At 38.9% G+C, this 22,341-nt stretch overlaps 1 protein-coding gene and 1 long non-coding RNA gene across 2 annotated transcripts; both read left to right on the top strand.

The window, feature by feature from the left end:
• Positions 1–226: 226 nt before the first annotated feature.
• LOC123722763 lies at positions 227–2,894 on the top strand. The gene is made up of 4 exons (XR_006756569.1): positions 227–263; positions 888–935; positions 2,229–2,276; positions 2,796–2,894. It is a non-coding gene; the product is annotated as an uncharacterized LOC123722763 (long non-coding RNA).
• Positions 2,895–3,698: 804 nt separating this feature from the next.
• Positions 3,699–21,539, top strand: LOC106709213 (collagen alpha-1(III) chain). The gene is made up of 37 exons (XM_045685378.1): positions 3,699–3,725; positions 3,811–3,906; positions 4,074–4,127; positions 4,681–4,776; positions 5,293–5,340; positions 5,541–5,636; positions 6,375–6,422; positions 6,690–6,785; positions 7,318–7,467; positions 8,002–8,100; positions 8,794–8,841; positions 9,696–9,836; positions 10,772–10,816; positions 11,324–11,371; positions 11,722–11,769; positions 12,319–12,366; positions 13,206–13,250; positions 13,322–13,403; positions 13,629–13,897; positions 13,997–14,188; positions 14,225–14,584; positions 14,675–14,770; positions 15,851–15,886; positions 17,453–17,587; positions 17,831–17,893; positions 18,065–18,217; positions 18,524–18,559; positions 18,605–18,675; positions 18,775–18,793; positions 19,037–19,188; positions 19,378–19,539; positions 19,801–19,954; positions 20,162–20,197; positions 20,387–20,470; positions 20,507–20,687; positions 20,904–21,055; positions 21,332–21,539. The coding sequence occupies exons 7-37, from the start codon at positions 6,401–6,403 to the stop codon at positions 21,484–21,486; spliced, it is 3,378 nt and encodes a 1,125-aa protein (XP_045541334.1). The 5' UTR covers positions 3,699–3,725; positions 3,811–3,906; positions 4,074–4,127; positions 4,681–4,776; positions 5,293–5,340; positions 5,541–5,636; positions 6,375–6,400; the 3' UTR covers positions 21,487–21,539.
• The last annotated feature ends 802 nt before the right edge of the window (positions 21,540–22,341 follow it).

Here is a 22,341-nt window from a genome sequence, read left to right as displayed (position 1 = left end):
ATGGATGACAGTACTGCGAAGAGAATACAAGAGTTTAATGTTTTTATTGCAAGAGAGATATAAATTCCTTTGTGGCCTAAAAGACTGACTGATTTTGACGAGTGAAGTTCTTCGATTCGTTTTTTCTTCTCCCCTTCTATATTCAGAATTAATCGTAGTTAAACTGAAAGAATCTTTTAGAATAAGATTATGGTAGAATACTTATTTAATTTAAACCTTTGTTTCAGGTCATCAAACCAAACATCATTCAAAATTATGGGATGGTGAGTACATTGCTCGAATTTATAATACGGCATGAGATAATATAAGAAAAAGAAATATCGATTGTACTAGAAATTTTAATAAAAAACTGACTGAGGTTCTTAAATTGTTTAAACTTTCATGAGACATAATAATAAATAAATCAAGAACGGCTTACCTCACGTAGAATCGTCCGGTGACGGCACCGATTAGTTTCGGACTCATCGGGGGTCCATCTTCAGGGCGTGTTTATTTTGAGAACTTTGCGGTCGCGTCGCGTCTCACACTGGTGCGAGGTTCTAATATATGAAATGGCGCCATTTAATTTAGACTAAATATACTGTAATGTTATATACAATACTTTCTTATTCAAGAATACTCGAAAAAAGATTTAGCAATGAAAAAAAAGTTATAGCGGTTGAAATTTGACATATAATTTCATGTCTCACGTCATGTCCACTATGTGTTTTGTGCCATCATGTTCCTTTAATACTCCGCTGCGAAAAAAATACCCACTTTTTGCCGAAAAAAAAAAATGATATCAAAAGAAGCAGAAACACGTGAATAAAAAGAATTTACCACAGATTCCTTTTCTTATTTATTTTATTTAATTCAATAGTGATTTTATTATAATTTACATTTTACAGATGGCGAAAAGTGGGAAACGATACTTTACAAATTGACCGGTTTACGCGGTAAGTAAAATATTTAATACATTGTTACAGATTAAAAATCTATTATTTTTTTTTTTCGAACGACAGAATGTTAACGAAACAAAACCATACCTTTATTACATACTAGCTATAGCCAGCGACTTCATTATTCGGAATTTAAAAAAAAAACTTAATAAGTAGTCTATGTGTTCATCCAGACTATGTTCTACTTCTGTACGAAATTTCATCGAGATCATTTAAGCCTTTTTGGAGATACCTTCAAATAAACAAACATCCAAACATTCGCATTTATAATATTAGTAAAATTGACTAAATGAGGGTAATATACAGAGAAATGTTAGCTAATTATTTAAACAATTGTTTATAGGCTTCGCTTCCACAGCCTTGATAACATCATCTGAACAAACTTTTTTAAATTAACAAAATATTGCCAGCAATTGTAAATATGAATATAATAGGGTTACAACTTGAGAGTAGAGAACCACTTGTAACACATGTAGTTCGAGACATAAATCTGAAGAGGTTTTTGTAAGATAACCCTTACATGGAAGGTATCTCTAGAACGGCTTGACGGATGAAATTTGACACAGATGAAGAACATAGTCTGGAAGATAGGCTACTTATTAAGTCCCTTTCCTTAATTCCGCGCGGACGGAGTCGCGGGGACATCTATTATATTATAAAAGTGTCATAACAGTGGTAGATTCCGCAACAACAATATTTGTTGGGTGCACGAATGTGCCTGGTCGACGAGTGAAATACCACGACCACACAGAAGACAGGCGTCAAGTGGAAGCAATTCCGCGTTTCGTCTGATGCGTGTGGTATCGGAGGTCTTATTTTAGTCCTCTTTTCCTTCCCTCCCTTTTCTTATTAGGAAAGGATGGAAGGGGAAGTGGATTTGGCGGAAGAGGGGACGCATAGGAAGGAGAAATATCCTCTTTCTGTGCGTCCCCTTCTCTGTTGATTAAAGATAGGCAACGCATCTGCATTTGCGGATGTCTATGGGCAACGGTCGCCTCGCTATTGCGGCGAATCCAGGTGGCCGTTTGCTCGTTTGCCAACTTATGATATAAAAAAAATCAGTGGAATTGTAGCTTTACTTCCATTAAGTTTTTATTCAGATCAAAATACTATGCACTACGTATAACGCCATCTTTATTTGAAATTCTTACATATTTTTATTGATCATTTTGTTGGTAACAATTTTGACAGCTGTCATCGCAAAGTCTAGTGACGTGAAATATATCGGTAATCGGTTAATATTAAGATAATTACCGGTTTTTCATTATTAACATATTTCTCTGATTACAGAAAGAAACAAAGCCATCGCTTACATTAAAAGCAAAGCGAATCTTAAAAGTAAGTATATATTTATATTTAAGTCAGTGGTTCCCAAACTGTTAATATGTAACATATAGTTATTTATAATATACCTTAGTTTTATAATTTAAATATTTTTAAAAGCAAATATTATCTTTTAATACTATTTATATAGACAGATAAAATATATATTGTTAAATATTTGATGCAAAAGTATTTTAAAAGAAATAAATTAACAGCGAAATAGTGAATTTAACTCTACTTCTAAATAATCCTCGCAATAGGATAAACTCAAACCGAACGTAAATAAACAAAAATGTCAGACGTTCCGCAATGACGGATGGAAAGAGACTGCCTCGAGCAGCAGCGCACGCTTCCTTATAAATCCTTTTTTTTGTGTGGCTACCCTCAACAGTCCTAACAATATTTTAAATTAGCTTTGAGAATTTGAAACCTATATCTTTCGAAGTACCACTTCCAAAAGTCTTATTATTAAAAAAATACATTTATTAATTACATTATATTAATAAATACTTGTAAAATATATTAAATTCACAGGCGATGAGGAAGTCTATAGATTTGTTATATCCCTTCGCGGTTCAAGAGGTTGGAGCTTCACTTATGACTTCCTTACAACATTGGAAGGAGATACGAGTAAGTAAACAGTTTTATTACAAGACTATTGCGTGAAAGGTGACATAATTAAGTAAGGGATGACTATTGAGATGATGGAATATAGATGTAGAGCAGTGCTTCCCAAAGTGGGCGATAACGCCCCCTTGGAGGCGTTTGAAACCTAGGAGGGGGCGATAAGGGGCCAAAAAAATGGAGGGCATTGAAATTAATTATTGTATTGAAATTGTGGTTTTTAAGTATTAGGGCTGAATAAAATTTAGGGGCGCTCTGAAATATAATTGATTTTCAAAGGGGGCGGTGAAAGAAATAAGTTTGACAATCACTGATGTTGAGGATAGAATGTACCTCCATATGTGTGATAATGTCTGAGAGAAGATGAGATGAGAAGATATTTTTTATGGCTGGTTGTTACAAACGTGTGTTCAGATGGTCAATTGTGCCGCCTCCTTATTTACGTCTTCAAGATATTTTATATTTTGTTCTGTACGTTGTTCTGTCTTGTGAAAACTGTTGGCCGTTATACAGTGTGCAACTGTTCCTTGGTAAAATGAATGTTATTGAAATTGCATAAATAATTATATCGATTTTTGACTAGAATAAACAATCTTATTAATATTGGATGGATGGATGGATGTTTGTATGGATGGATCTTAATGAAACTTGGTATAGATGTAGAGCATGGTATAGAAGGACGCATAAGTTACCCATTAAGTTTTTTTTTTTAATCCTTGCGGACGGAGATGCGGGCAACAGTAAGTAATTTAATTAAATAAAATAACATGTTTTTTGTAATTTTGTTTTCAGATATAACAATAATCATAGATTTATTACATCAACTTACAAATGAAAAAGGTAAATATGTATAAAATATATCCATTCAATATGCTATATAGTTTTTCACAAGTGCTTCGGAATATTAATCGTTTTTTTTTGTTAGACGTCGACAAAGCATTTGCAGTGTTGAAAAGATTAACAGCTCATCAGAACATTGACGCCATTTATGAAATTCTTCAGAGACTTTCTGGTGGAAGAAGTAAGTATACTAGAAATATAAATATTACAAATATTAGAATCAATGTCTAGACAAAAATCAGACTATCTTTTATTTGTTTTTAAGTTAGACCAAATTATTTCAGAACAAACAAATTTATTTGTTCTCTGCTGTAATAAGAATAGCTAAAATCCAAATATACTTTTCAGGTCTTCATGAAACATGTCATTTCTTCAAACATGTTCATGAAAAACATACTTCAGGTGAGACATTCAGTTTTAAAAATTTATCATACGATATATATATATATATATATATATATATATATATATATATATATATATATATATATATATATATATATATATATATATATGGCGTGGCACGTAATTTAAACAAAATGACAGCACGTCTCCAAGTTTCTAATTTAACGATTAACGGACTTTTTTTAACGGAAGTTGAATTTAACGGAAGTTAACAAAAGCGTTAACACTTTTTGAAGTTAACTTAAAAGTTAATCCGTTAAGCAAAATGTTAACTTCGTTAATTAACGATTAACGGATTAACGAGTTAATGCCCAGCTCTGATTAAGATATTATATATATATATATATATATATATATATGTATATTTGTTTTTTTAAGGAAAACATAATTACAAAGTACATATGTATGCTATGAAATGTGTATTTTTGTTCGTGCTAAGAGCAATGACTAATGTTGATTTAGATTCAGTCACTGACTTAGGACAGGTTCCAGTCTTCAGAATACGTTTGATCTGACTTCTGACGAGTTTTAAATAATAAGTTTACTTTAGGTCTACAAGGTGTGATTGCGCAAGTATCGAAAATAACAGGAGGTGTTGGTCCTTCGGAGCTGCCGCTTGTATTCTTAGAATTGAAAAATGAAATTGGTAAGTTTTCTAAACAGTATTGTATAAAGTGAAATAAAACGTTTAATAGGAGCCATCAATTTAAAACAAATTTGATCTTTAAAAATTATACATATCTCGTAGACGTCATACAATCTGGGTATCTGGCGGTGTTACACATTAAAAACTACCGTCGTTCGAACATTTAGTACAAATTGAAACGACAAGGAACAATAACCAGTAAGAGGATGATTTTAAATGTAGAAAAAAGGTCTATCAATAGTACATGGCTTATAACTTTGAGTTACCCTCTTCTAATTGGTTATTTGCAAGAGGCAAAGTTCGTCTCGTTGCAAGGAACGTGGCAATTTTTCTGTAATTGGAACACCGTGGAGTGCTCTGATTGTACATACTATTTCTAAAGTAAAATGTTTCCTACAATATTTTTCTTTATGTTATTACATAGAATTAGTAACAAAAGTATCATTAAAAACGAGAATTTCTTAAATTTAAGACTAGTAATAGTTACTGTTATTAAATAATTATTTTTGTTTTCAGATATCAAAGAAGGCTTTAAATTACTTCTATCAGGAACAAGATCGGAGGGTGAGTTTGACTTTCGCAGTTTTTTTTTTTTTACTTTTTACAGATTTATTTATCTAGATCGTCTACAAATTATGCGTTTTATTTAAAATTCTGTCATATGTTTGACATCTGTCAGCGAAACTTTAGGGATGTTCGACAAAACCGGAAAGTACTGAAAATACCGGTTAAAATTACCGATTGTTGTTTAAATTATCTTTCAGATCTGGGTGAGGCGATCAGCAAATTCAATCGTATCTGCCGTCAAAAGTCTTTTTCTGCGAGTATCAGAATATTTAAGAAAATTACTAATAAAAAACGTGAGTCAAAACTTACTGAGACTTCTATAGATGAAATAACGCCATCTAATGGCTATACTAAAAAAAACTAACGTTAAATGTAACACTTTCTTATTTTAGAATATACTAAAAAAATATATATCTAAACTAAAAAAAAAAAACCTGAGAGGTGTGTTGGGACACCCGGATGGAACGAAGTTCCTTTCAATTAATTAGTGAAGGAACCAATGTTTATTCTATGAATAAAAAACTTAAGTCTTCGCAAGAAGTACATTTTATTTCTATGAATTTTTGTTATATATTGTCACGTCGTTGCCATGGTGATATAGCAAAAAGTGTCGTGACAACTTTTCGTAAGAATTTTTTCCGTCTAGCCCCCTTTCACAACGCGCGATAAGGAACTTCGTTCCAATTAAACAATGGTAAAAAACGTAATAGCTAGTGAAATTGAAACACTTTTTTTCTAATTTGTTATTTATTTCTTACGTTCACTATATTTCTTTGGTGTCATATAATACCTTATGACACTCAGAGGAAGAAGACGAATTATATGACACCTCTCTTATCAAAATCTGTTCAGTTATTTAGACTGTAGGCCGTCACAAAGGAACTCATCAAGAACCCCCATATAAAAAAAAAACTTATGTACGAAAAATATTGTGCTTTTGTCAGTCGAGTAAAAATGTTTTTATGATGTCTTATTATATTTATTAGATCTTTCGCTTCGTTTTATTTACAATATCATTTATTATATTTCAGAATTGAAATACGCTTTGATTGAATTAATGGAGGAAAGTGGTAGAAATAGTAAGTAGTTATTATTGACGTAATCTCTTTTAACAATGTTTACTTACTTCAAAAAAGCCTTATTAACCTTACCTTTTAAAGGTCTTTACTTGTACTTTAAAGGTCTGAGACTTTAAGATACTAAAATCAAAGTGGCAATTGTATTCTATCCTATTGTGTTTCTATCCTTTAAATAATTTCTATCCAAATTATAATTGATTGGATAGTGATTTCTATCCACTTTTTAATGATCCATAGAATTAATCTAAAAGATGATTTATTTTTCAGATTTAGAATTTATATTTGAGAACTTATATAAGATAACAGGAACCAATGATTTGAATCAAGTGGCTGTTGTTATCAAGACACAATTCGGTTTTGATGGTGAGTATAATTTTTAAAAGGTTTATTTATTTAAAAAAAAAAAAACAGTAGACTGTTTCGTTAATAGTTAGTATGTTAGTAAATAACTATGATGTTATTATTACTAGCTGTTTCCCGCGACTTCGTCCGCACGGAATATAAAAACGTAATAACTAGCCTATGTGTTCTTACAGATTATGTTCTACATTTGTGACAAATTTCATCAAGATCCGTTGAGTCATTCCGGAGATATCTTCAAACAAACATACATCTAAACTTTTACATTTATATAATATTAAGATAGATAGCTATTAAGATGCAGATGCAAATAAATGTATCTGAAGTCAGAAAGTTTAAAAATTCATTTCTGTTTATTTTTGGAAAAAAATCATTAAAATTGCCAATAAATCTTCGAATTGGATATCTGAAAGTCTTAAACAAGCTTGATATCTTTTATAAAACTAAAATAGCATCAACAATTACAGGACAATATATAACCTTCAAGATCTATTAAAACTGATATATTTTTCACTTTTTTCCCTGTTGTTTTTAGATTTGATAACATTCCTACGTAAAGTAAATGAAGTTGTGAACACGACGAAGAAAGATCCGATCACATTTCTATTAGTTCTAATGGAATTAACAAAGTCACAGAACATTGCTGAAGTTTGTACGATTATTAAGAAGTTTACTGCCAAGAAGAGTAAGTGATTTTGTGATTTATTTTTTAAAGAAAGCTATAATCCTTAAACTGATAACATCTAGAATACAGTTTTTAACTGAAAATTGTACAATTTAGAGATAGTAAAAATTTAAACACTTAATTCATATTATCGAAAGAGTAAGAAGAAATAGCTGAACGTCTGTGGCTTAGGACTTAAGAACTTGACTTGCAATCTACAGGTCTTTGGTTCGAATCCCGCCATGTACCAATGTGTTTTTCTATTTACATATGTACATTTATCTGATGTTCTTACTGTGAAGGAAAACATTGTTATGCTGCACATATCAACAAAAATAAATTTCAAATATCCCGTGATCGTGTCCCGAAATGGCGAAAACTGTATTTCGGAGGTTTGGCCATGCCAAATTGAGATCCATAATCTCTGCCTACCCTTCTGGGTTACAGGCATAACTTGTGTGTATAAAGAAATTTGTCTTGAAATTTCTGCCTACCATTTGAGTTAACTCTCAGGTTAATTTTTTCTTGTTGAGTAACGTTTTTTTCATATTTCAGTGACGGTATTAAATATTTTAAAAGATATCAGAATCAAGTCGAAATACAACGATATTATTGGGTTCTTTAGAAAACTAATTACGTATACAGCAACTGAGAGTGAGTATATTTCAATTTTACATTATAAAAATAAGTTTTCAGAGCATTTCTTTATCTTTAAAGATTTAATTAATCCAGTGAATCGATATTTTAACATTCATATAAACGTTCTAGCAATTTAAAACTTAATTTATTGATTTTTAAGCGACTTCAAAAAAGAAGATGTTCTCAATTCGTCCCTTTTTTTCTATCCATTTTCTATCTATCTTTTAATTATTGTACAATTAACTCTTCTTATTCGATGTTTCAAAAATTTTTGTGTAACAAATAAATCAAAATCTGTATTTACGGTTAAAATGTTTGGTAGCATTTGGTAGGTTTTGATTTACGCATCATTCTTGAAAGTAATTCTCACGAATACAAAGATTTGATTGTATTTGTTCTAGTCTATGTAACATCAATAAATCTAATTTAAATATGAGTAGGTTATTCAAAGCTTTTATTATATTTTGAAAAAGATTATGTACTTTTTTTAGTATATACTAGCTTTTACCCGCGACTCCGTCCACGCGGAATAAAAAAAATGCACACAAGATAAAAAAGTTCCTATGTCCGTCTCCTAGTTCTAAGCTACCTCCCCATCAATTTTCAACTAAATCAGTTCGACCATCTTGAGTTATAAATAGTGTAATTAACACGACTTTCTTTTATATATATAGATATAGATAATTATTTTTTTCAAATTGTTTCCAGCTATACAAAGCTCATGGGAAGTGTTGATATCACTTACATCAGAAACAGGTAAGAAAATACAACTAAATAATAGCGATCTTTACCTTTTTATTCTAACAACTTTAATGTTCGTCAAATGATTGAAATTTATAAAATATGACTAACTAGCTATCGCCTGTGACTCCGTACGCGTGGAATTAAAAAAAACTTAATAAGTAGTCTATGTGTTCTTCCAGATTATGTTCTACATCTGTGTCAAATTTCATCAAGATCTGTTGAGACATTCCGATATCTTCAAACAAACATACATCTAAACATTTACATTTATAATATTAGTGAGATTGTTATGTTCCTGAGCCGAGTATGCGAGTGAAACATCCATCTAAACATTCGTATTTATAATATTAGTAAGATTGTTACGTTCATGAGCCGAGTGACGTAAGAGCGTAATACAAGCGATAGAGATGCAAATCCGCTTAAGCGTTCGTCTTAGTAAAATTAGATAGAATACATTTCTATCTAATTTTTAATTCAACTCAATTCATAAATGTATCCAATTTTTCATTAATTTTTTCATATAATAAAAATACACACTATATAAATAGCACATACATACATACATGCACATACAAACTAACCATCCGCTAATCATGTATATTGTAAAGGAATGGCGTCAGTGCCTAACACAGTACATAGTATGACAGGTTTCAACGCTCAACCTATCTGTGTAACTTCATAAGTTTGTAAACGTTTTAATAAATAAAATGAAATAAATTAAAAAAAAACATGAAATTATTACGTAAAATTATCATCCATTTTTTTTATTTTAATACTTTAATAATTAATTCATATCAAAGCATTTTCCCTAAGAACGAGTACAAAGTTTTTTTTTAACATACAGATTTAAAATTTTTTTTTTCCAGATATTTTCGTAATATTCGAACAGTTATCAATTTATACAAAAGTTAATTTTATTATATTTATTGAGACAATAATGAGATTTACGAATTCTACAAATATAAGAGCTGCCTGTACCATCCTCTTCAAGACAACGAGTAAAAAACGTAAGTATGAACAACGCAACACTTCCATGAAAGTAATAGTCAGGGCCGGATTTAGAGTAGGGCGCGGTTGTACGAACGCCCGGGGCGTTCTGACTTTGACATTTTTTTTTAAATGACCAAAGGCTTTATCTTATACAGTTTCATGTCATTTATTTTAATTACATTAATTAAATAGAATATTTTTTAAATTCACTGAAGTTTACATGACATGAAACTGTATAAGATGAAGCTTTTGCCCATTTTTTAAATAAAACTGTCAAAGTTACGTCAAAATTAGTGGAAAATCTAACCTAAAATAGGATTTTATTTATTCAATAACTAAAAATCTACGAGTTTACACAACTTTTTAACTTTGGCTAGTAAGTTTTTAGATATAACTCTATTCGCCATAAAAGTTGCAACCGTCAACTTGACCGTACATAATCTAAAGTTTAACCAATTACAGTCTTACATAACCCTTCTAAACACACCCAGTGTTTAACATAAAAAAAGTAATAAAGCAAATAACAAAAAAGTACTACTGGATTTTAGCATAAGGATTTATGTGCAAAAAAGAGTATAGACCAAGAGTCTATAGATGTCATTTATCATAAAAAAAAAACAACAAATACATGAAAAAAAAAAAAGGGTGAAGTAGAAATCTATTTTTATAGGTTTTATTAGAGATATTCTGTTGAAGAAATAATGTCGCTCCAAATAAATTTTTACTCATCACTTTAGAATATTATGGAATGAATTTCGTCAAAGACTTTTACAACAAAAAAAAAATAGATTTTTTGATGCATCTAAAAATCAATTGGCATTGTGCCAAAGAGTAAATCTGAAAGACTAATAAAGATTAAATAGTTATTAGTAAAATGTAAACTTTGTGGGGACAACATAAAGTCTCTTTTCTCTCTCTTAATAAAGTATTAAACATCTTTCTTCTATTTTAGGTCTTTTCGAAAGCATTCGTGTTATCTACGTTATTGTAGAAACAGGTGAGATTTTTTTTGTACTAAATTATTTTTATTTTCAAATACAGATTGCAATGATTTTGAATAAGTGAATTTATTCACTAACTAGCTGTCGCCTTTGACTATGTCCACTTGGAATTATATAAAAAAGACGTAATAAATTGTCTATGTGTTCTTCTAGATCTAGACTATGTTCTACATCTGTGCCAAATTACAAGATCCATTGAGCCATTCTGGAGATACCTTCAAACAAATATCCACCCATCTAAACCAGTGTTTCCCAAAGTGGGCGATAACGCCCCCTTGGAGGCGTTTGAAACCTAGGAGGGGGCGATAAGGGGTCCAAAAAATGGGGGGCATTAATTAAAGTAATGAAATTGTGGTTTTTAGGTTTTAGTGCTGAATAAAAATTAGGGGCGCTCTGAAATATAATTGATTTTCAAAGGGGGCGGTGAAAAAAATAAGTTTGACAATCACTGGTTTAAACATTCGCATTTATAATATTAGTAAGATGACTGTTTTTATTTTCAGATATCATTGAATTCTTTGAGGTTCTGATTACAATAAGCAAACGATTCCGTAAGTATTTAAATATATTGATTTAATTTCATAAATTTTATTTCATTTTTAAATGCATTTATTCTTGTTTGTGTAAACATGTTTTTGTTAGTTATTAATTTTCTTTCAAAATAAAGTACAAAATATAATTGTTGTTGTCCACAATATGTCCGAACGGAATAAAAAATAATAAGTAACAGTGGATTTCTAAGACCTAAATTTCTCTAGAAAACATGTCACCCATTTTTACGTGGAGATTTCGGTCTCAGATACTTCTTCAGAATTTCTTCAGACTTATTAACTAATTTCAAATTAAGTAAATCTTAATTTCTCATATTGGTAGTTATGTAAAATTAATCTGACATTTACAGAACTGGACGAGGTCATATTCAATTTGGAGAAATTCACAAAAACTTCAGGTAAATTTTTACAAACTGTTAGCCACACTATCACGATGAGGTTATTTGTCGCAACATGTCAATGCTAGCACGAAAATTTACGAGAAAGAATTCGTAACGTAATCTATATAATATACATGTCAAAATTTATATGATACTAGCTGTCGCCCGCGACTCCGTCAGCGCGCAGTTAAAAAAAAATGAAAAATAGATGTTGTCCGATTCTCAGACCTACTCAATATGCTCACAAAGTTTCATGAGAATCGGTCAAGCCGTTTCGGAGGAGTACGGGAACGAAAACTGTGACACGAAAATTTTATATATTAGATATTGTTGTATTTTACGTCTGATAACACTGTACAAAATACAAATTTTGTCGATAGTTTTATTTTTTAAAGTAAAAAGTTCAAACGAACAGTGTGAACGTTCTCATAAATTTTCGTACTTGGCCCTTTTGGACCAAAAACTTCGATACACACAAAACACAAATTATCACATGATAATGTCGCTGTAGACTTTTTTTTATAACATTTTTAATGTAATTTACTTAATAATTTATACTATTTTCAGGTTTCTTAGATTCGCTTAAGAAATTGAAAGTCGTGACTAAAGAGACAGGTAAATTATTATTATTTTGTAAAGTTCATTTCAAATATCTAACGCTGTCCGTTAGCCATATAGTCTTCTAAAGTTAGGACATGATGTGCTAATTCATATCTGAGATGCAAAAGAACATTATGGAAGCAGAATTACGACAATTTTTTTTTGAATTTCTAAAAAATAAATCTTCGTAAAATTCTATAAAAATATTTAGTAACAATTATTAAATTAATATTTTTATTATTGTGGATATAGTTAGTAAATATAATAATTTCTTGGATATGGTCGTGTATTAATCCCGTGATGTTTTTAACAACTTTTGAACCCCCACCTTTGGTGAAATGTGGCGAGGTTTTAGACTAACCTCCCCCCGCAACTCTCACCTAAAATCACGTGTTTTTTCCTTATAAAGCCTATGTCACCCTTCTATAGTGTAACTTCCCAAAAAAATTTAATAGCAGTACAATGATTTTGGAAGCTATTCAATGCGAAAATTTATATTTATATACTTTATATTTACCCTTCACTCCGGCGATTTTCCGTCACTTTTTAGCCGACTTTAAAAAGAAGGAGGAAAAGAAAAAGGGATTTTGATGAAAAATTACTCGTATTTTAATGGAAAGGAAGTGCTTGCAGATGGGTCCCATATTTTTTTTTTAATAACTAGAAGACTAGTCGATTTCGAATTTAGCTTCAAAATGTATTGCGACAATAAGGGACATTTTTGCTTTTCATCGAGACATCTCAAGAAAGAGGGCTTTCGAGTATCACGTGATTAAAGGACGAACATAACCAAATTTTACATTATTGTTTAAAATAATAACATAATTTCATTTGAATTTTTATTCTTTTCACAGATATATTGAAAGCCATCGGCTATTTAGAGAAGCACGTTTCAAAAGGTAATAAACCAATAACCACAAAAAAACCAATAACAAAAGATATATAAGCACTCATAAACCTCATATTCCAGAAACTAAAGGAACTCCAGGAACTCCGGGATCACCAGGAACTAACGGAACTCCGGGAACTAAGGGAACTCCAGGGACCAAGGGATCTCCAGGATCTCCAGAAACTAAAGGAACTCCAGGATCTCCAGGTAAAGACCCAACACCGGGATCACCAGGAACTCCAGGAACTAAGGGAACTCCGGGGACCAAGGGAACTCCAGGAACAAAGGGAACTCCGGGAACTAACGGAACTCCGGGAACAAAGGGAACTCCGGGAACTAATGGAACTCCGGGATCTCCAGGTCAAGACCCAACACCGGGATCACCAACAACTCCAGGAACTAAGGGAACTCCGGGGACCAAGGGAACTCCAGGAACAAAGGGAACTCCGGGAACTAATGGAACTCTCGGAACCAAGGAATCTCCAGGATCTCCTGGAACTGACGGAACTCCGGGATCTCCAGGTACTAACGGAACTCCGGGATCACCAGCAACTGATGGAACTGACGGAACTCCGGGATCCCCAGGTCAAGACCCAACACCGGGATCACCAGCAACTCCAGGAACTAAGGGAACTCCAGGATCCAAGGGAACTCCAGGATCCAAGGGAACTCCAGGAACAAACGGAACTCCGGGATCTCCAGGTCAAGACCCAACACCGGGATCACCAGCAACTCCAGAAACTAAGGGAACTCCAGGAACTAAGGGAACTCCAGGAACAAAGGGAACTCCAGGAACCAAGGGAATTCCAGGGACTAAGGGAACTCCAGGAACTCCGGGATCTCCAGGAACTAACGGAACTCCGGGATCTCCAGGATCTCCAGGAACTGACGAAACTGACGGAACTCCGGGATCTCCAGGTCAAGACCCAACACCGAGATCACCAGCAACTCCAGCATCCAAGGGAACTCCAGGAACTAATGGAACTCCAGGAACTAAAGGAACACCAGGAACTAAGGGAACTCCAGGATCCAAGGGAACTCCAGGAACTAAGGGAACTCCCGGAACCAAGGGATCTCCAGGATCTCCAGGAACTGACGGAACTCCGGGATCTCCAGGTCAAGACCCAACACCGGGATCACCAGCAACTCCAGGAACTAAGGTAACTCCAGGAACTAAGGGAACTCCAGGAACTAAGGGAACTCCAGGAACAAAGGGAACTCCAGGATCCAAGGGAACTCCAGGAACTAAGGGAACTCCAGGAACAAAGGGAACTCCAGGAACCAAGGGAATTCCAGGGACCAAGGGAACTCCAGGAACTCCGGGATCTCCAGGAACTAACGGAACTCCAGGATCTCCAGGATCTCCAGGATCTCCAGGAACTGACGGAACTCCGGGATCTCCAGGTCAAGACCCAACACCGAGATCACCAGCAACTCCCGGAACCAAGGGAACTCCAGGAACTAAGGGAACTCCCGGAACCAAGGGATCTCCAGGATCTCCAGGAACTGACGGAACTCCGGGATCTCCAGGTCAAGACCCAACACCGGGATCACCAGCAACTCCAGGAACTAAGGGAACTCCAGGAACTAAGGGAACTCCAGGAACTAAGGGAACTCCAGGAACTAAGGGATCTCCAGGAACTAACGGAACTCCGGGATCTCCAGAATCTCCAGGAACTGACGAAACTGACGGAACTCCGGGATCTCCAGGTCAAGACCCAACACCGAGATCACCAGCAACTCCAGGAACTAAGGGAACTCCAGGATCCAAGGGAACTCCAGGAACAAAGGGAACTCCTGGTACCAAGGGAACTCCAGGAACTAACGGAACTCCCGGAACCAAGGGATCTCCAGGTCAAGACCCAACACCGGGATCACCAGCAACACCAGTAACTAAGGGAACTCCAGGATCCAAGGGAACTCCAGGAACAAAGGGAACTCCAGGAACAAACGGAACTCCAGGAACTAAGGGAACTCCAGGAACTAAGGGAACTCCAGGAACAAAGGGAACTCCAGGATCCAAGGGAACTCCAGGAACTAAGGGAACTCCAGGAACAAAGGGAACTCCAGGAACCAAGGGAATTCCAGGGACCAAGGGAACTCCAGGAACTCCGGGATCTCCAGGAACTAACGGAACTCCGGGATCCAAGGGAACTCCAGGAACAAAGGGAACTCCAGGAACAAACGGAACTCCCGGAAACAAGGGATCTCCAGGAACTGACGGAACTCTGGGATCTCCAGGTCAAGACACAACACCGGGATCACCAGCAACTCCGGGATCCCCAGGTCAAGACCCAACACCGGGATCACCAGCAACACCAGTAACTAAGGGAACTCCAGGATCCAAGGGAACTCCAGGAACAAAGGGAACTCCAGGAACAAACGGAACTCCCGGAAACAAGGGATCTCCAGGAACTGACGGAACTCTGGGATCTCCAGGTCAAGACACAACACCGGGATCACCAGCAACTCCAGGAACTAAGGGAACTCCAGGAACTAACGGAACTCCAGGGACCAAGGGAACTCCTGGTACCAAGGGAACTCCAGGAACTAACGGAACTCCAGGAACAAAGGGAACTCCGGGAACTAATGGAACTCCCGGAGCCAAGGGATCTCCAGGAACTGACGGAACTCCGGGATCTCCAGGTACTAACGGAACTCCGGGATCACCACGAACTGATGGAACTGACGGAACTCCGGGATCCCCAGGTCAAGACCCAACACCGGGATCACTAGCAACTCCAGGAACTAAGGGAACTCCAGGATCCAAGGGAACTCCAGGAACAAAGGGAACTCCTGGTACCAAGGGAACTCCAGGAACTAACGGAACTCCCGGAACCAAGGGATCTCCAGGTCAAGACCCAACACCGGGATCACCAGCAACTCCAGGATCCCCAGGTCAAGACCCAACACCGGGATCACCAGCAACACCAGTAACTAAGGGAACTCCAGGATCCAAGGGAACTCCAGGAACTAAGGGAACTCCAGGATCCAAGGGAACTCCAGGAACAAAGGGAACTCCAGGAACCAAGGGAATTCCAGGGACCAAGGGAACTCCAGGAACTCCGGGATCTCCAGGAACTAACGGAACTCCGGGATCCAAGGGAACTCCAGGAACAAAGGGAACTCCAGGAACAAACGGAACTCCCGGAAACAAGGGATCTCCAGGAACTGACGGAACTCTGGGATCTCCAGGTCAAGACACAACACCGGGATCACCAGCAACTCCGGGATCCCCAGGTCAAGACCCAACACTGCGATCACCAGCAACACCAGTAACTAAGGGAACTCCAGGATCCAAGGGAACTCCAGGAACAAAGGGAACTCCAGGAACAAACGGAACTCCCGGAAACAAGGGATCTCCAGGAACTGACGGAACTCTGGGATCTCCAGGTCAAGACACAACACCGGGATCACCAGCAACTCCAGGAACTAAGGGAACTCCAGGAACTAACGGAACTCCAGGGACCAAGGGAACTCCAGGAACCAAGGGAACTCCTGGTACCAAGGGAACTCCAGGAACTAACGGAACTCCAGGAACAAAGGGAACTCCGGGAACTAATGGAACTCCCGGAACCAAGGGATCTCCAGGAACTGACGGAACTCCGGGATCTCCAGGTACTAACGGAACTCCGGGATCACCACGAACTGATGGAACTGACGGAACTCCGGGATCCCCAGGTCAAGACCCAACACCGGGATCACTAGCAACTCCAGGAACTAAGGGAACTCCAGGATCCAAGGGAACTCCAGGAACAAAGGGAACTCCTGGTACCAAGGGAACTCCAGGAACTAACGGAACTCCCGGAACCAAGGGATCTCCAGGTCAAGACCCAACACCGGCATCACCAGCAACTCCAGGATCCCCAGGTCAAGACCCAACACCGGGATCACCAGCAACTCCAGGAACTAAGGGAACTCCAGGATCCAAGGGAACTCCAGTAACTAAGGGAACTCCAGGATCCAAGGGAACTCCAGGAACAAAGGGAACTCCAGGAACAAACGGAACTCCCGGAAACAAGGGATCTCCAGGAACTGACGGAACTCTGGGATCTCCAGGTCAAGACACAACACCGGGATCACCAGCAACTCCAGGATCCCCAGGTCAAGACCCAACACCGGGATCACCAGCAACTCCAGGAACTAAGGGAACTCCAGGATCCAAGGGAACTCCAGGAACAAACGGAACTCCCGGAACCAAGGGATCTCCAGGATCTCCAGGAACTGACGGAACTCCAGGATCTCCAGTTCAAGACCCAACACCGGGATCACCAGCAACTCCAGGAACTAAGGGAACTCCAGGATCCAAGGGAACTCCAGGAACTAAGGGAACTCCAGGAACAAACGGAACTCCCGGAACCAAGGGATCTCCAGTTCAAGACCCAACACCGGGATCACCAGCAACTCCAGGAACTAAGGGAACACCAGGATCCAAGGGAACTCCAGGAACAAAGGGAACTCCAGGGACCAAGGGAACTCCAGGAACCAAGGGAACTCCGGGGACCAAGGGAACTCCAGGAACTCCGGTATCACCAGGAACTAACGGAACTCCGGGATCTCCAGGTCTAGAGCCAACACCGGGATCACCAGGAACTCCCGGAACCAAGGGATCTCCAGGATCTCCAGGAACTGACGGAACTCCGGGATCTCCAGGTCAAGACACAACACCGGGATCACCAGCAACTCCAGGATCCCCAGGTCAAGACCCAACACCGGGATCACCAGCAACTCCAGGAACTAAGGGAACTCCAGGATCCAAGGGAACTCCAGGAACTAAGGGAACTCCAGGAACAAACGGAACTCCCGGAACCAAGGGATCTCCAGGATCTCCAGGAACTGACGGAACTCCGGGATCTCCAGTTCAAGACCCAACACCGGGATCACCAGCAACTCCAGGAACTAAGGGAACTCCAGGATCCAAGGGAACTCCAGGAACTAAGGGAACTCCAGGAACAAACGGAACTCCCGGAACCAAGGGATCTCCAGTTCAAGACCCAACACCGGGATCACCAGCAACTCCAGGAACTAAGGGAACACCAGGATCCAAGGGAACTCCAGGAACAAAGGGAACTCCAGGGACCAAGGGAACTCCAGGAACCAAGGGAACTCCGGGGACCAAGGGAACTCCAGGAACTCCGGTATCTCCAGGAACTAACGGAACTCCGGGATCTCCAGGTCTAGAGCCAACACCGGGATCACCAGGAACTCCAGAAACCAAGGGAACTCCTGGTACCAAGGGAAATCCAGGAACTAAGGGAACTCCCGGAACCAAGGGATCTCCAGGATCTCCAGGAACTGACGGAACTCCGGGATCTCCAGGTCAAGACACAACACCGGGATCACCAGCAACTCCAGGATCCCCAGGTCAAGACCCAACACCGGGATCACCAGCAACTCCAGGAACTAAGGGAACTCCAGGATCCAAGGGAACTCCAGTAACTAAGGGAACTCCAGGATCCAAGGGAACTCCAGGAACAAAGGGAACTCCAGGAACAAAGGGAACTCCAGGAACAAACGGAACTCCCGGAAACAAGGGATCTCCAGGAACTGACGGAACTCTGGGATCTCCAGGTCAAGACACAACACCGGGATCACCAGCAACTCCAGGATCCCCAGGTCAAGACCCAACACCGGGATCACCAGCAACTCCAGGAACTAAGGGAACTCCAGGATCCAAGGGAACTCCAGGAACAAAGGGAACTCCTGGTACCAAGGGAACTCCAGGAACTAACGGAACTCCAGGAACAAAGGGAACTCCGGGAACTAATGGAACTCCCGGAACCAAGGGATCTCCAGGAACTGACGGAACTCCGGGATCTCCAGTTCAAGACCCAACACCGGGATCACCAGCAACACCAGGAACTAAGGGAACTCCGGGAACTAATGGAACTCCCGGAACCAAGGGATCTCCAGGATCTCCAGGAACTGACGGAACTCCGGGATCTCCAGTTCAAGACCCAACACCGGGATCACCAGCAACTCCAGGATCCAAGGGAACTCCAGGAACTAAGGGAACTCCAGGATCCAAGGGAAGTCCAGGAACAAAGGGAACTCCTGGTACCAAGGGAACTCCAGGAACTAACGGAACTCCAGGAACAAAGGGAACTCCGGGAACTAATGGAACTCCCGGAACCAAGGGATCTCCAGGAACTGACGGAACTCCGGGATCTCCAGTTCAAGACCCAACACCGGGATCACCAGGAACTCCAGGAACTAAGGGAACTCCGGGAACTAATGGAACTCCCGGAACCAAGGGATCTCCAGGATCTCCAGGAACTGACGGAACTCCGGGATCTCCAGTTCAAGACCCAACACCGGGATCACCAGCAACTCCAGGAACTAAGGGAACTCCAGGATCCAAAGGAACTCCCGGAACCAAGGGATCTCCAGGATCTCCAGGAACTGACGGAACTCCGGGATCTCCAGTTCAAGACCCAACACCGGGATCACCAGCAACTCCAGGATCCAAGGGAACTCCAGGAACTAAGGGAACTCCAGGATCCAAGGGAACTCCAGGAACTAAGGGAACTCCAGGAACAAACGGAACTCCCGGAACCAAGGGATCTCCAGGAACTGACGGAACTCCGGGATCTCCAGTTCAAGACCCAACACCGGGATCACCAGCAACTCCAGGAACTAAGGGAACTCCAGGATCCAAGGGAACTCCAGGAACTAAGGGATCTCCAGGAACTAACGGAACTCCGGGATCTCCAGGTCTAGAGCCAACACCGGGATCACCAGGAACTCCAGGAACCAAGGGAACTCCTGGTACCAAGGGAACTCCAGGAACTAAGGGAACTGCAGGATCTTCAGGTCTAGACCCACCACCGGGATCACCAGCAACACCAGGAACTAAGGGAACTCCAGGATCCAAGGGATCTCCAGGTCAAGACCCAACTCCGGGATCTCCAGGATCTCCAGGATCTCCAGGAACTGACGGAACTCCGGGATCTCCAGGTACTAACGGAACTCCGGGATCACCAGCAACTGATGGAACTGACGGAACTCCGGGATCCCCAGGTCAAGACCCAACACCGGGATCACCAGCAACTCCAGGAACTAAGGGAACTCCAGGATCCAAGGGAACTCCAGGATCCAAGGGAACTCCAGGAACAAACGGAACTCCCGGAACCAAGGGATCTCCAGGATCTCCAGGAACTGACGGAACTCCGGGATCTCCAGGTCAAGACCCAACACCGGGAACACCAGCAACTCCAGGAACTAAGGGAACTCCAGGATCCAAGGGATCTCCAGGTCAAGACCCAACTCCGGGATCTCCAGGTCAAGACCCAACACCGGAAACACCAGCAACTCCAGGAACTAAGGGAACTCCAGGAACAAAAGGAACTCCGGGGACCAAGGGAACTCCAGAACCCAAGGGAACTCCAGGAACTCCGGGATCTCCATGTCAAGAACCAACACCGGGATCACCAGCAACTCCAGGAACCAAGGGAACTCCTGGTACTATGGGAACTCCGGGATCTCCAGGAACTGAGGGAACTCCAGGAACTAAGGGATCTCTAGGAACTAATGGAACTCCAGGAACCAAGGGATCTCCAGGTCAAAACCCAACTCCGGGATCACCAGCAACTCCAGGAATTAAGGGAACTGCAGGATCTCCAGATCAAGACCCAACACCAGGATCACCAGCAACTCCAGGAACCAAGGGAACTCCTGGTACTATGGGAACTCCAGGTCAAGAAGAAATACCGGGGTCACTTGGAACTCCAGAATCTTCAGGAACCAAGGGAAATGAAAACCGACCGTTGCCTTCAGGAAAAGGCGGGAAAGTGTCAAAGAATCAAGGAACTCGAGGTAATTTCTAGTTTCGTATTGACATTTTTAATATACATAGGTTTTCTATTTTGTGCTATTAAGATAGGTGATCCCTCTCATTCTCTTTGGAAACAATAGAGATAGCAACAACGCATATATGACAAATTAAAGGTGATGTTTTGTATAAAGTTCCATTATGACCTCCGATATCTTAAACGACTAAACCAGTATTGTCGATTTAGGTGTTATTAGATCCATATTTTTCCCAAGTGTATGGGGTACAGTCTTTTTTTTTTAATTAATATTTGCTTACAGATATTTTAAACGCGCTGAAAACAGACGTTAATCTACATTTCCTGATTCTACCGGACGGACCTGGCAACACTAAGAATTGTTATTGTACGTGTGAGAGTCCAAACCCGCCCAGAGTCGTATCTCTTAATCAACTGCCAGCTCAAATAACTGCATAATTTTGTTTAATATGAACTTTGATATAATTTTAATGAACTTATTAATTTACTTACAGCAATTTTTCCTTTGTTTTTGATTTTAAATAAAGCATTTTATGAAAAACCTTTTTTTAATTTAAATTTCAAAAATGTTCTCTTTTGTTCCAATCCAAGCCCTACTATTTTTTCACCAGACAAACTGCACATGTTTCATTTCACGAAAAACTGGTAAATTATATATATATATTTTCAGTAAACATTCTCACAAATAAATACAGATTATGACACAATTTTCACAAAACTTTTGAAAAGTAAAATAGCGCAATGATCCCCAATGTATAGTTGACGTTTCTGTTTTACTTAATTTCGGCGTTGGATTTAAATGAAATGTTTAGTTATCGATACTTACGGCTTAATTTCAACTAATCATAATTGCATGTGTCCAGAATAGAAAGTAGAAGTTACATTTGCATCTGACTTAAGATAGCAAGACTCCACCAAAAACACAAAAACCTTGGTAGGTACCACCTGGACCATAGTATAGACTTCATGCAGATTTTTTATGACAATTTTACACTAAAATGTTCTTAGCAATAGCAAGACAGCTATTCTATATGGCCAAAAGTATTTGAAATGAGTAGCATGACTTCAACTAAAACAATAGAAGCATTCAAAGACATATTTTCAAGATTTATTTGGATTATTAAGATTTTTTTAAACAGATTATTGAAAATAAATTACATTCTTGTAACCATAATTTTTAACCTTCTAGCTTTAGCCCGTGACTTCGTAAAATAAAGATTAAAAATATCTCGTATATTACTAATGACTGTTTTATATCTATGTGGAAACGGACACATTAACTGTATTCAAACT

This window comes from Papilio machaon, chromosome 29 (assembly GCF_912999745.1).
Source record: "Papilio machaon chromosome 29, ilPapMach1.1, whole genome shotgun sequence".
NCBI classification, from domain to species: Eukaryota; Metazoa; Arthropoda; class Insecta; order Lepidoptera; family Papilionidae; genus Papilio; species Papilio machaon.
The sequence above is the reverse complement of the archived record's forward strand: the minus strand, read 5'-3'. Positions and strand labels throughout refer to the sequence as shown.

Excerpts from the sequence above, each read along its gene's own strand:
- LOC106709213 (XM_045685378.1), top strand. The coding sequence starts at position 6,401 with ATGGAGGAAAGTGGTAGAAATA. Across the intron at positions 6,423-6,689 it reads GGAGGAAAGTGGTAGAAATA|ATTTAGAATTTATATTTGAG; the intron begins GTAAGTAGTTAT and ends TTTATTTTTCAG. Across the intron at positions 17,588-17,830 it reads GGGAACTCCAGGAACAAACG|GAACTCCCGGAACCAAGGGA; the intron begins GAACTCCCGGAA and ends CGGGATCACCAG.